The sequence below is a fragment of the Jaculus jaculus genome, chromosome 1 (genome assembly GCF_020740685.1).
Source record: "Jaculus jaculus isolate mJacJac1 chromosome 1, mJacJac1.mat.Y.cur, whole genome shotgun sequence".
NCBI classification, from domain to species: domain Eukaryota; kingdom Metazoa; phylum Chordata; class Mammalia; order Rodentia; family Dipodidae; genus Jaculus; species Jaculus jaculus.
Window position 1 is genome coordinate 239,881,465 of NC_059102.1, and position 11,601 is coordinate 239,893,065.

The following is an 11,601-nucleotide window of genomic DNA, read 5'->3' on the forward strand; positions in this document are numbered from 1 at the left end:
CCTGAAGATGCAGACCCAGCCATGACTACTACATATAACTTGTGCCAGACTTTGCCTGTAGCCATTTCCACAGAGGCCAAAAGAGAAGCACTTCCCTCAGTGGCCCTGGGTGACAGGCTCAAACAAAACAAAACAAACTAGCAAAACAATGCTATGATTGGTGTAAACTCAAGCCTTAATTTGCATATCTGCCTGAAGGTCTGCTCTCATTGGTGCAAATACTCCTTTTTTTGTCTATATAAACAGAGAGTTTAAGCTGATGGAGGACAGAAGGCTATGAAGAGCCAAATAGAACAAACTACAGGTTCTGGCTGCTGTAAGGATTCTGGAGAGGATTGAGGATAAGGGTCTCAGGCACCCCAAGCTCTGAAGCTGTAGGAATAGCCACTGTTAAGGGTTGGAAGCTATCGGGCTACCTATTGTGAAAGGCAGGGGAATCCTCACTGCTTCCGTCTACATACAGACTTTGATATTTGTCACTGTGGACTAAGGGATCCAGTACCCCAAGCTTACACACGAGCTGTAACACTGCAGGGTACCACTTGCTGCTCCCAGCTCTCTGCTGCTGCCACGCTTTGCTGTCAGAAGCAGAAGGCCACCAAAGCTGCTGCTAAGGACCCGCAAAGGAAAGCCTCTCCTCACCAACCCATGATTCCTAGAGTCAAAGCGCCCCAGCCCACCGGCTGAAAACACCACAGGTAATCTCTCTGTTCCTTCTATCAATGCAAGCAAACCAGAAAAAAAAATTAATACGCACATTCCAGAAGTAAGGCCAAATCTGTCCAATGCCTACTATCGTAAGGGGATACCGAAGGGAAATTTGTATTTCCTGCGGTGAAAGGAAGTTGTGTGCCTCTGAGTCAGTCCAGGCTGTGTGATCCCCACACTTACCGGCAGCCTGCTGTTCTTTGTCAAGTCAGCAGGAGTGTAAATATTTAAATAAAGACAGTCTTCAGAAAACTTGAGAGGGATTTTCTCCTTTCTGTTGGTTAGCAGGTCATTGACTATCTGTCCTGCCACTGTGTCTTGGGAGCACCTGGGGGAGGAAAGAGCAGAGACAGAAGAGAGAAACATTCCCTAGGGCCTGACCTTGCGCCAGGAGGTTTGAGCCTGCAAAGGGAGCTGGGATCACCGAATTGAGACACTGGAAGGGAAGCTACCCGGAGCTCGAAACGCTGATTCTCTTGAGACTCCCACCCGGTAAACAGAGGACTTGATAGCTCTCTTTTTCTTAGAGTTTTGGTCAGTCTTGGAGAGCTGTTTCTATATCACCAAGAGTAAGGGGCTTAATGGTCAGAAGAGCAGAAATTCAAAATGCCAAAAGAGAGGAAAAGTTCATATTCACTAGTATCTGAACAAAAAATAATAATCAAATTTACATATATTATGTCAATGATGACTTTATCATTATTTTGTTTTCTCTAATAGCCAAAAGAAATTCTTTTAATAAGCCCAAGTGCTGGCAAGGGTATGCTGATGTAGGTTTCCATATTTCCTTGAATGATGTACATGGTTGGACCACATCTGAGGGAAACTTTAAGAATACGCTCAAACCCTTTGATTCAATAATGTCATCTCTTGGAAGTTATCCTACAATAGTCATAAATGTGTATAACAATTTAGTTACAACATTTTAATCACAATTATATATATATATATATATATATATTTCTGTATATGTTATATATATATATGTATATATATTTATATATATAATATATATATTGTATATATATATATGTATATATATATACACACAAAATATTCAGCATATTCTAATGTCTATGATTCATTCACTAACTTGTCTGTTTTTCATAGTCTCTCCTCCCCATGCTTAACAGCTACATGCAACTGGAACTCTTATCTTGTCTCTCCTCCCCATACTATAACCACTGTCTGAAGGTGAGCTTCTTATCTTGTCTGTCCTCTTGATACAATAACAGCTGCATGAATGTGGGCCTCTTATCTTGTCTCTTCTCCCATGTTATAACAGCTGCACAAAGGTGAGACTCTTAGATTGTCTCTCCTCCCCATCCTACAACAGCTGCATGATGGTGGGACTCTTATCTCTCTCCCCCTACTATAACAGCTGTATGAGGATGAGACTCTTGTCTCTCCTCTCATAACAGCTGCATGAAGGGAGGACTCTTCCCTTGTCTCTCCTCCCCATACTATAACAGTGAGACTTAGCTGAGTTCATTAATGTATCCTTAAACCCAGAGCATGTCTGAAACACAACAGATGCTCACTTAGTATGTAATAAAAATCAGGGCTCTAGAAAGTTGTGACAGGTCTATAATGCTTCAAGATAGCATAGTGTTCATGAAGATTCCAGAAGAAAACTTAAGGCAATTACAGTATTGCTTTGACTCCTTCCTGCCTCATGCGCAGATAGAAGTCTGAACTGAAAGAGCCCACCCACCGGCTTACATAGGAGGGTAGGAGGTGGTGTTCTTCACGAAGCTCCATGGCTCTGGAGGCTGCGGTGGAGTAAACCTCAGGGATCCAAGAGGCGGCTTGGCAAAGGGGACACCCAGGAAAACGGCCACAGGCTGTGTGAATCCTTCTAAACTGACGTACTTCCCCAGGACTCGTCCATGCACAGTGTCCACCACAGGTGGTGAGGATGGGTGCCCTGCTAGACATGGGGAGGAAATGAGACACATTGGAGGAGGAAGGCCAGGCCTGGATTCCTAGTGAATTTTGCCCCTTCCTAAGCACGTGGCCTTGAAAAAGTCACCTCAACCCTCTAGGCCTCATCTAAGATAAAGACAAAGAAAGCTGTCCTTTTATTTCGTGGGGCTGGCAGAAAGGCTAAACTAAAAGTGCAGACAGAAAATCACCCAGTTATAAATGAATGCATAAAGGGTATAACTGAGAATGAACAAAACCTTTAGTGTCATTTTTAGAGCCCCATGGGCATATTTATCCATTAAGAATGTGGTGCTGGGCTGGAGAAATGGCTTAGCACTTAAGGCACTTGCCTGCAAAGCCTATGGACATGATCAACTCTCCAGATCTCATGTAAGCCAGATGCACAAGGTAATACAAGCACACAAGGTCACCCATGCACATAAAGTGGCACATGCATCTGGAGTTCAATTGCAGTGACTGGAGGCCCTGGAAGGACAATTCTCTCTCTCTCTCTCTCTGTCTCTCTTAAAAAGAAAACAAAAAAGGATGTAGTGCTGAGCTGTGTGCTGGATGAACAGATGAACAACACGAGGTGGCCCCTTGTCTCAAAAACGTCTGACCTTGTAAGGAAAGGGCCACAGACAGACTTGACCTAATGCTGAGATGAAAGAGGCTATGACTTGGGAGAGGGACCAGAAAGGGGCTGCAGGAATTGGAAGAGGAAGTGGAGATCCCCAAAGAGTAGCGGTGTTGTGTAGCAGGTGGACGGGTGAATAGTGAAAGGTAGGAAGGGGGAGGAATAAAGTAAGAAGTGTATCAGCTTACATACAGCAAAACAGAAGACCTGGCTGGAAGAGGTGAGTAGCCTATGAATGCTACCAGGTAGAGTTCACAGGGACTTAAAGATAATTTAGGAATGAGCAGGAGGAAGTAAAGGAAGGCTTCAAAGTCCAGGCCAAGGGATTAGGTTTTAACCAGTATGCAAATAAGCAGTACAGAATGTGGAGTGGGGGGCTGGCTAGAGAGATAACACAATGGTTAAAGACACTTGCTTGTAAAGCCTGACAGCCCAGGTTTGATTTCCCAGTACCCACATAAAGCCAGTTGCACAAAAATGACACATGTGCTTAGAGTTTGTTTGCATTGGCAAGAGGCCCTGGCATGCCTATATTCCCTCTCTCATTCTCTTTCTTTGCAAATACATACATGCATATATATATATTTCAAGGTGCAATAAAGGACACAGGTTCTAGCATATTGTTTTGTTGGCTCTGAACTGGGAATCAGCTTCCTCTCTGCCCCATTGGTCCCATTCTTGCAGAACACACAGTCCTTCCTCATTTCACTGACGGTCTCTCACCTGTCCTGCCTTTACCTGCTGGGGAACATGAGAGAAACAAACTGATCCTCCTTCAAGAGGCCTCAGAGAGACTTTCATGTACTTCCTTGTGGCCACCTCATGTCTCCACTTGTTTGGTCAAAGGCCTCAATGTGTCAGAGTGCCGCTTACAGGTAATGATTTCTTTCCTCTCATTTTTTCAACTGCTCCCCTTTGGAGACAGACAAAAATGCCATCTCCCTCAATAGAAGTAGTCCGAATGGAAAAGAAAGTTGCAGATTTTTGTCTAGTAGAAGAATGGGCCACTTTATTGGAAGCTCATTGCAGGAAATTGGTTCACTAAACACTATCTGAGAAGCAGGACCCATGCTGTGCACACTTAGGATAGATTTTTACTGTTGCTCTTGCTTAGTATTATAAGTGCACTGCACTACCCATTGTACCACAGGGCATGCTCTTGCTAGCTATTGTAAAACACCAAGTTTTTTTGAGGGGCACGTATATATGATCCTTGTAGTGGTTTAAAAATAAAATGTCCCCATAGACTCAAGTATCTGTGGTTAGGCTTTTCCATAGTGCCCAGCTGGAAGATGGAACCCTGCTACAAGAGGTGTATTGCTGGAGGTGGACCTTGGGTTGATTAATCCAGCCCACCCTGTGTCCAGAGCTAGCTCACTTTTGGTTCTCTCCCCCCACCCCATGGATGTGTGGTGTTGTAAACCTGCTGCCATGCTTTTCCCCACCACAATGAAACTTCTGGAATGTAGAAGCTTGAAGTAAACCTTTTCCTCCCATAAGCTGCTTCTCATCAGATGTTTGGTCCCAGGAACATGTATTTAACTACTATAATACTTAACTTATGTTCTTCTTAAATTTCACTATTATTATTTATTTATTTGAGAGGGAGAGAGAAGGAGGGAGAGAGAGAGAGAGAGAGAGGGATAGAGAGAGAGAATGGGCATGCCAGGGCCTCTAGTCAGTGCAAATGAACTTTAGATGTATGCGCCACCCTGTGCATATGGCTAACATGGGTCCTGGGGAATCGAATCTGGATCTTTTGTCTTTGCAGGCAAGAGATTTAACTGCTAAACCATGCCTCCAGCCCTCAGCTTATGTTTTGACTAAATAACATTTTGCTTATTTTTTGTTACTTTAAGATTATTAGGGCATTAAGACACAATCCCATCGTAAGTCTAGAAAAATATTTTTATAGAAAATAACTGTTAACACTAGAAACTCTTTTGGAAAGTCCATGACAAAAGTCTATCCACATCTCTTATGATTCAAGTCAATTTCATGTTTGTTTCCTTTCCCTGGTTGTTAATCATTACCAAATCACTGAGAGAGGAACTTCCTGGAAAACATGCATATGAAGGTGCTCTTGAGTGATGACAGGGAAGGTTGCTTTTTTCCTTCATGAATTTCAAGAGATGTGTAGTGGAAATAGACTACTCTTTACAATCAGGAGAAAATTTTTATGAAGAAATATGGAGACATTCATGAGGAAGAATGGCTTGATCTCTGCTTAGATGGAGAGGACACAGAAAAGAAACAAAACTGAATATCATATTTCTGGATTCAGGAGCCACCAATAGACCAGGACATGATTCACCAGATGATGTTGAGAGACTACATGGCCCTCTGAGTCTCAATTTCTCAATTAATTCATAAGATGGAACAGACATAGATTGAGATGCGGTGCACAGACTGGTATTAACCATGAGTTTAGTTTGTGTATAAGATTCCATGACACATGAGACTTTCCTGACCCTGTGGGACCTCTCACTCCAGTGTCCAGTGTCCAGATAATCAAGACTCACCACCAGATCTATCTTGCACACTTTGGGCTGTTGGGCTCTGAAAGGCCCAGGCATGAGGCCTAGTAGAACTTCCTGAGCCTAGCTAAAGTTTGGCAACCTGTCTCTGGCCAGCTAGGACTCAGCAAGACACCTAATAGCTTCTGTCCTGCCACTTCCACGTGGCAATTGTAATTACCATTTCAATAGTTACAGTTTACCCTTACCTCTGCCCTCATCCTAAAATCCCCGCCTTCATCCCCAACATGATATAGACAACTGCTCAGAGTAATGAAGCGAGTTGTTTCTGCATTGAAAAGACTCCCGACTCAGTGTGGTTGTTCTCCAGTGGCCAGGAGAGGTTTCTGAGTCATCTGATGTTCATCATCCCCTCAGCCCCTAGGGAAGATCCAGCAGGCCCGGTCCTTCCCTCGGCACCACCTACTGCCCGGGAAGGAGGCCCGCATTGGGCCACCATCCATCCACCTGCCCTCATCACCTAAAACCAGACAGCTAGGACAGAATCTGTGACTAACGTCCCTTGAAATATTTAAATCAATCCTCTGCCTGCTTAAACTGTTTCATCTGTGCCCTCAGAAAAAAACCAAAAGAAGCACTTGCCTATGATCTACCCATTCTCTGCCTCCTAACTGACTCTAGTGACTTTCTTTTGCAACACCCTCTACCCCAGGAATGAATCCCTCCTTTGGGAGCCATGAGTAGCATAGAATGTTTGCAGCAGCAAGCCACTCCTGGTGCGTTCACCTGACTATATCTCCAGGTTTTGACTCATATGTTCCATTTTAAATCACCCACATTGTTTCTCCACCTCTTTCTCTCACCTCCTCCAGACAAGACACCACCCTAGGTGTATTAGAAACAACCACCATTTCATCTCACTCTGCCCCGTGAGGAAGTTAGTATTGTCTGTCACCTTTGTTTTAATTATGAGTGTATCAAGTTCAATTCCTTGCCTGAGGATATGTGGTTTAGAAGTGCTAGCCAAGATTTGGAATCACACTGTATCTTCTACTTCTAAATCAATGCTTGCATGTTCTGCTAAGGTACTTTTCATAATCGGCTGAGTTGTGAGCTAGTAACTGTGGAGAAAAATAAACAGCTCTCCTGGTGTGACACATGGGTCAGCTCTTTGCCCTCTTGCGCCTGTCATGTGATGCTGCCTCTCAAAAGGCTTATATTCCCCTTGTCTCCGCACGTCCACTCCCTCCGATAGCTGGTCTGGGTCACTTCAATTTTAAGTCTAGAGAGTAGTCCTATCTTAGTTTTACCTCACATATATCTGTGCCCACCTCCACCCAGGACTAGGATTTTAAACGTGCCCTTCCCACTTTGTATTTTAAAAGAACTCACCCCAAGCTGTGAGAGCTGCAAGAGACACCAGAACTACAGCGTAGAGACACATGGTGGAAGTACAGAGGCTTGGGGGCCAGTGAGTCCACCAATCTGCAACAAAAGGGGTGCACAGGCCCCAGTCCTGGAGACCTGTTTATAAATCCCTCCCACCCAACTGAATAATCTTGAAAGATGATAATCCTCTCTCTATTACAAAGAGCTCTCCTGGCTTCCTGTGGGATCTCTAAGCCACTCCCACACAAAGTTTACTCTGCTTTGCCTGATCATTTGCCTATTCAGAGTTCACCCTCTTTTATTTCAATAGCCTGGACTCTACTCTTAGATGGCAGATGGCCACAAACCAGTCAAACAACTTCTTACATAAGCCTTTAGTCCTGAAGCACTTCCATGTCAGGGCTGTGTGAGTTTCCCATAAGCAGCCAACAGGGAGGAGGGTTCAGGCAAGGCAAAGCTTAGGTCTAGGGTCCTCACAACAGGCTGGGAAATCTTACAGCACCTCATAGTCCCACTCTTGCTCATGGGGGTCATTAGGGCACCCGTGTCAGCTTCCTTGAGCTGGCATTTCTTAGGCCTTAGGCTTCCACATTTGGTAGCAAATTTCAACTAGCTTCTGTTCTGTAGAAATTATTTCTGCCAAGGGAACTAGCCTTGTGCCACACACTGCCATGGTCAGGGAACTTGCTGACTTTCAGAGCAAGGATTTGAGGGTAGGATATCTTACAGTAAGTGAGCTACTTTTTTATTTTAGTTTTCTTTTTAGGTTAACATACAAAGTAATGGGTTTCACTTCAGCACTTTCACATATAATTTGTTCTTACTGTCCATCTCCATTTCCTATTCTCCTACCCCATTGGGCTGGTCACTTTCTTCCTCTCTTCTCCTTGCATGTCACATGAAAACTTCCAGTGCCATTTTTTGCAGAACTAGGAAAAAATATACTAAAACTCATTATAAAAGCACAGAAGACCCAGAATAGCTAAAGCACTCCTGAGTAGAAAGAATAATGTGGTGGTGTACCAGATAAATTTGGGGTTCTGGGGTGCTTCCTGGAACGCCAAGCCCTGAGTTCATATCTGCAAATTAACCAGAGAATTGGCAATTTCATATTTAAGACAATACATTTTATTCAGATATCACAGGGAAAAGGCTGAGGAAAGGAAGGGAAGGTGGGGAGAAGGAAGGTACACCGCACTGTCCAGAAGCCTGTGTAAAGAAACATGGATCTTAGATTAAAAAAGAAAAAAATCATAAAAAGAGATTTCTTTAAAAAAAGTATGCTTCCAAAAAGATTAAAAATGAAGACAGGACTGGAGAGATGGCTTAGTGGCTAAGGCATTGCCTGCAAAGCCAAAGGACACTGATTCAATTCTCCAGGGCCCATATAAGCCAAATGCACAAGGAGGCACATATGTCTGCAGTTCATTTACAGTGGCTGGAGACGTTGGCATGCTCTCTCTCTCTCTCTCTCTGCTTCTTTCTCTCTCTTAAATAAATAAACAAAATTTTTTAAAGTGAAGACAATAATAAAAAATGTCCCTTCCCAAAAGGCAGCCGTAATGGAGTGGGAGAGAAAAATCTTACCAATGCAAAGACCAGAGAGCATTGCTGCCACACGTCCAGATTCATGGGTCCCCCCCTGGGTCAGAGAAGATGTACTTTAGAATTTACACCAGCACATCTGGACACACCTTGTCGTAGTTTGAATAAATGACCCCCAATATATTCAGTTTTTTCATTGTTTGTAGTTTGCATCTGCAGCCACCTGGCTGGAGGCAGTATCACTGGGTGGATCTTAAGGTGTGGTGGTGGGTTTCAGATTTCAATCTAAAGATATGAAAAGTGTGCTTTTTGGCTTTTGGTTTGTGCTTCTCTGTCTGCTTTGGCCTGTGACGGTAGGCCAGCTTCTTCTGCCATTATGGAACTTCCCTTGGATCTGCAAGCTGCAATAAATCCCTTCCCCCATAACTGTGCCTGGTCTGGAAGTTCATCTCAGTGAACCTGAATCTGTCTGCTACAAAACACTAGGTGTTCAAGCCAATCAGCCTGGGCTTAGAGGAGGGTCCACCCATACCTGGACAGGGTGCATGCTCAAGAGTGGTCTAATTGGGTGAGATGGGTAAATGCTAAATCCTGCAACTAAAGCAGGAGGCGTGAGCTGAAGTAGGTGAGGCCAGCTGGTCTAGGCATGATGAGGGTCTGATGTAAGGTCATCCTAAGCTCCCTCCAAGGGCTATCCTGATCCTGCCTAATCTAAGAAACTATCTGTCTACTCAGGAACCCCTACAGTGGTATCACAATACTTGACCTCAAATTTTACTAATAAGCCATAGTGACAAAGAGACTATGGTAGTCTTACAAAGACAGGGATGTGGACCAATAGAATAGGCTAGAGGACCCAGAGACAACCCATAAAGCCACTGAATTTTTGATAAATTTGCAATTAAAAAAAACACATGTTCAAAAAAGAAGCATCTTCAACAAATAGGGTCTGGAAGACTAGATATCTCATGGGGGAAAAATAAAATTAAACCCATATCTCTCACTCTACACAAAAATCAATTTGAAGTATATCAAAGACCTTAACATAAGACCTGAAACATTAAAGTGGTTAGAGGAAAACACTTCAAGACATAGACATAGGCAAGAATGTTCTGAAGAAGACTCCAGGATCACAAGAAATTACACCAAGCATTGACAAATGGACTAACACGAGATTTAAAAATTCTTTACAGCTAGGGAAGCTATTACCATAGTGAAGAGATGCCTTGAAGAATGAGAGAAAGTTTTTGCCAATTACACATCTAACAAAGAGTCAATATCTAGACTATCTAAAAGGGTAAAAATTAAGCACCAAAAGACAATTAATAGATGGCATAATGAATTAAATGGTTCTCAAAAGAAAAAATAGCCAATAAACATACAAATAGCAAATACATATTTGAAAGAGTGTTCAACAATCTTAGCCCACAGGGAAACACAAACTAAAACTGCTTCAGATTCCATCTTAATGGCTAATGTCAAGACAATTAATTCTATCTTTCCAAAATTTTGGTAAGTAATCATCTATCCATTCATTCTGCAAACATTTACTCAAAAGCCTGGCCCTTGTTAACTGGTATAGATGATTCGAAGACATTGTCCTTCTTCCAAAGCAGCTCTCTTTGATGTGGATGTGGGGTCATGAGGAGGGGTAGGGATTGCAATGCTTCATATTAAGAGGGTATAATTTACTGAGTGTACCTGTGTGCAAACTATAAGGAAGCTGCTCAATCCTCTTTCATAGATTCCTAAAATGATCCATAATAGGCAATTATTTCAAGGCAGTCTGGTACAGCTTGCTAAGCAAATGCTACATATTCACTCAAGGTAGTGATGGTGTGGTGGTTTGATTCAGGTGTCCCCCATAAACTTAGGTGTTCTAAATACTAGGTTCCTAGCTGATGGAGTCTTGGGAATTAATACCTCATGAAAGCAGCATATTATTGGGGGTGAGCTAATAGGTATTATAGCCAGTTTCCCCAGGCCAGTGTTTGTCATACTCTCCTGTTGTTATTGTTCACTTTATGTTGGCCAGGGGCTGATGTCCACCCTCTGCTCATATCATCGTTTTCCCCGGCCATCATGGAGCTTTCCCTAGAGTCAATAAGCCAAAATAGCCCCCCACCAAACTGCTCTTGTTTGGGTGGTTTCTGTCAGCAATATGAACCTAATTGAAACAGATGGGACTCTTCATGTACTGACATGGAAAGGCAGATATCATCTATTGTAAAGGGGGAAACATATGTTATAAAACTGTATGGTTGATACTTACCTTGACTTCTGGGTAGGATGGCAGAATAGTTGCCATGCCAAAGCAGCCTAGGGAGGGAGGTAAGCAGAAAAATATCAACATACACTCCTCTACCAAAAAGTGAAGGTGTATGAGGAATCATCAACCTCAGCAGAGAAGAAGAAGATACTCAGATCATCTAGCAATCAGGAAACTGGCCAGAGTTTAACTGATGCACTGATGGCCCCAATCTGCATGCCCACCTGCCCAGCACAGAGCTGCAGGAGCAGAAACCAGGCTTTCCACTCATGCAAGCCTCCTCAAAAACTCAAGATACCTGAAGGGAAGACAGCAGGAACCAAGTGAGCAGCTGCTGAAGGAGAACATAAATGGGACCAGCTGAACAGCTTCAGTACAACTCCAGGCATCCTGCACGGCCTCCCATCCCCCAACTGCCAGAGCTGCAAACCCGTGGAGAACTCATCCAGCCCCAGGCCTCACGGCAATCAGCACAGCTGAACAGAGCACCAGGTCCAGTGACCCAAGCAGCCTAACCAAGTCCACAGCACAACAGAGGGGTTTAGAGATGAGCACTCATCATTGGTGAGATTGGAAGCCATTCCGAAAAGTAACAGGACCTATTTACACAAAGCCTATGATACATAGGCTTGCACCAGAATTACTAATCT

General features: G+C 43.4%; 1 protein-coding gene across 3 annotated transcripts in view; it reads right to left on the reverse strand.

The window, feature by feature from the left end:
- Window positions 1–7,192, reverse strand: part of LOC101601264 (carboxylesterase 1E-like) — a 35,522-nt gene extending 28,330 nt beyond the window's left edge. For 2 of the 3 annotated variants that reach the window (XM_045156226.1, XM_004664870.2), the window contains exons 1-3: window positions 7,141–7,192; window positions 2,431–2,635; window positions 892–1,036 (exon numbers count right to left, since the gene is read on the reverse strand). In XM_045156226.1, the coding sequence (XP_045012161.1) occupies window positions 892–1,036; window positions 2,431–2,635; window positions 7,141–7,192 (402 nt within the window). Of the gene's footprint in view, window positions 1–891; window positions 1,037–2,430; window positions 2,639–7,140 lie in introns of all 3 variants that reach the window. The other variant, XM_004664869.2, reaches the window with a different exon arrangement.
- Window positions 7,193–11,601: the final 4,409 nt, after the last annotated feature.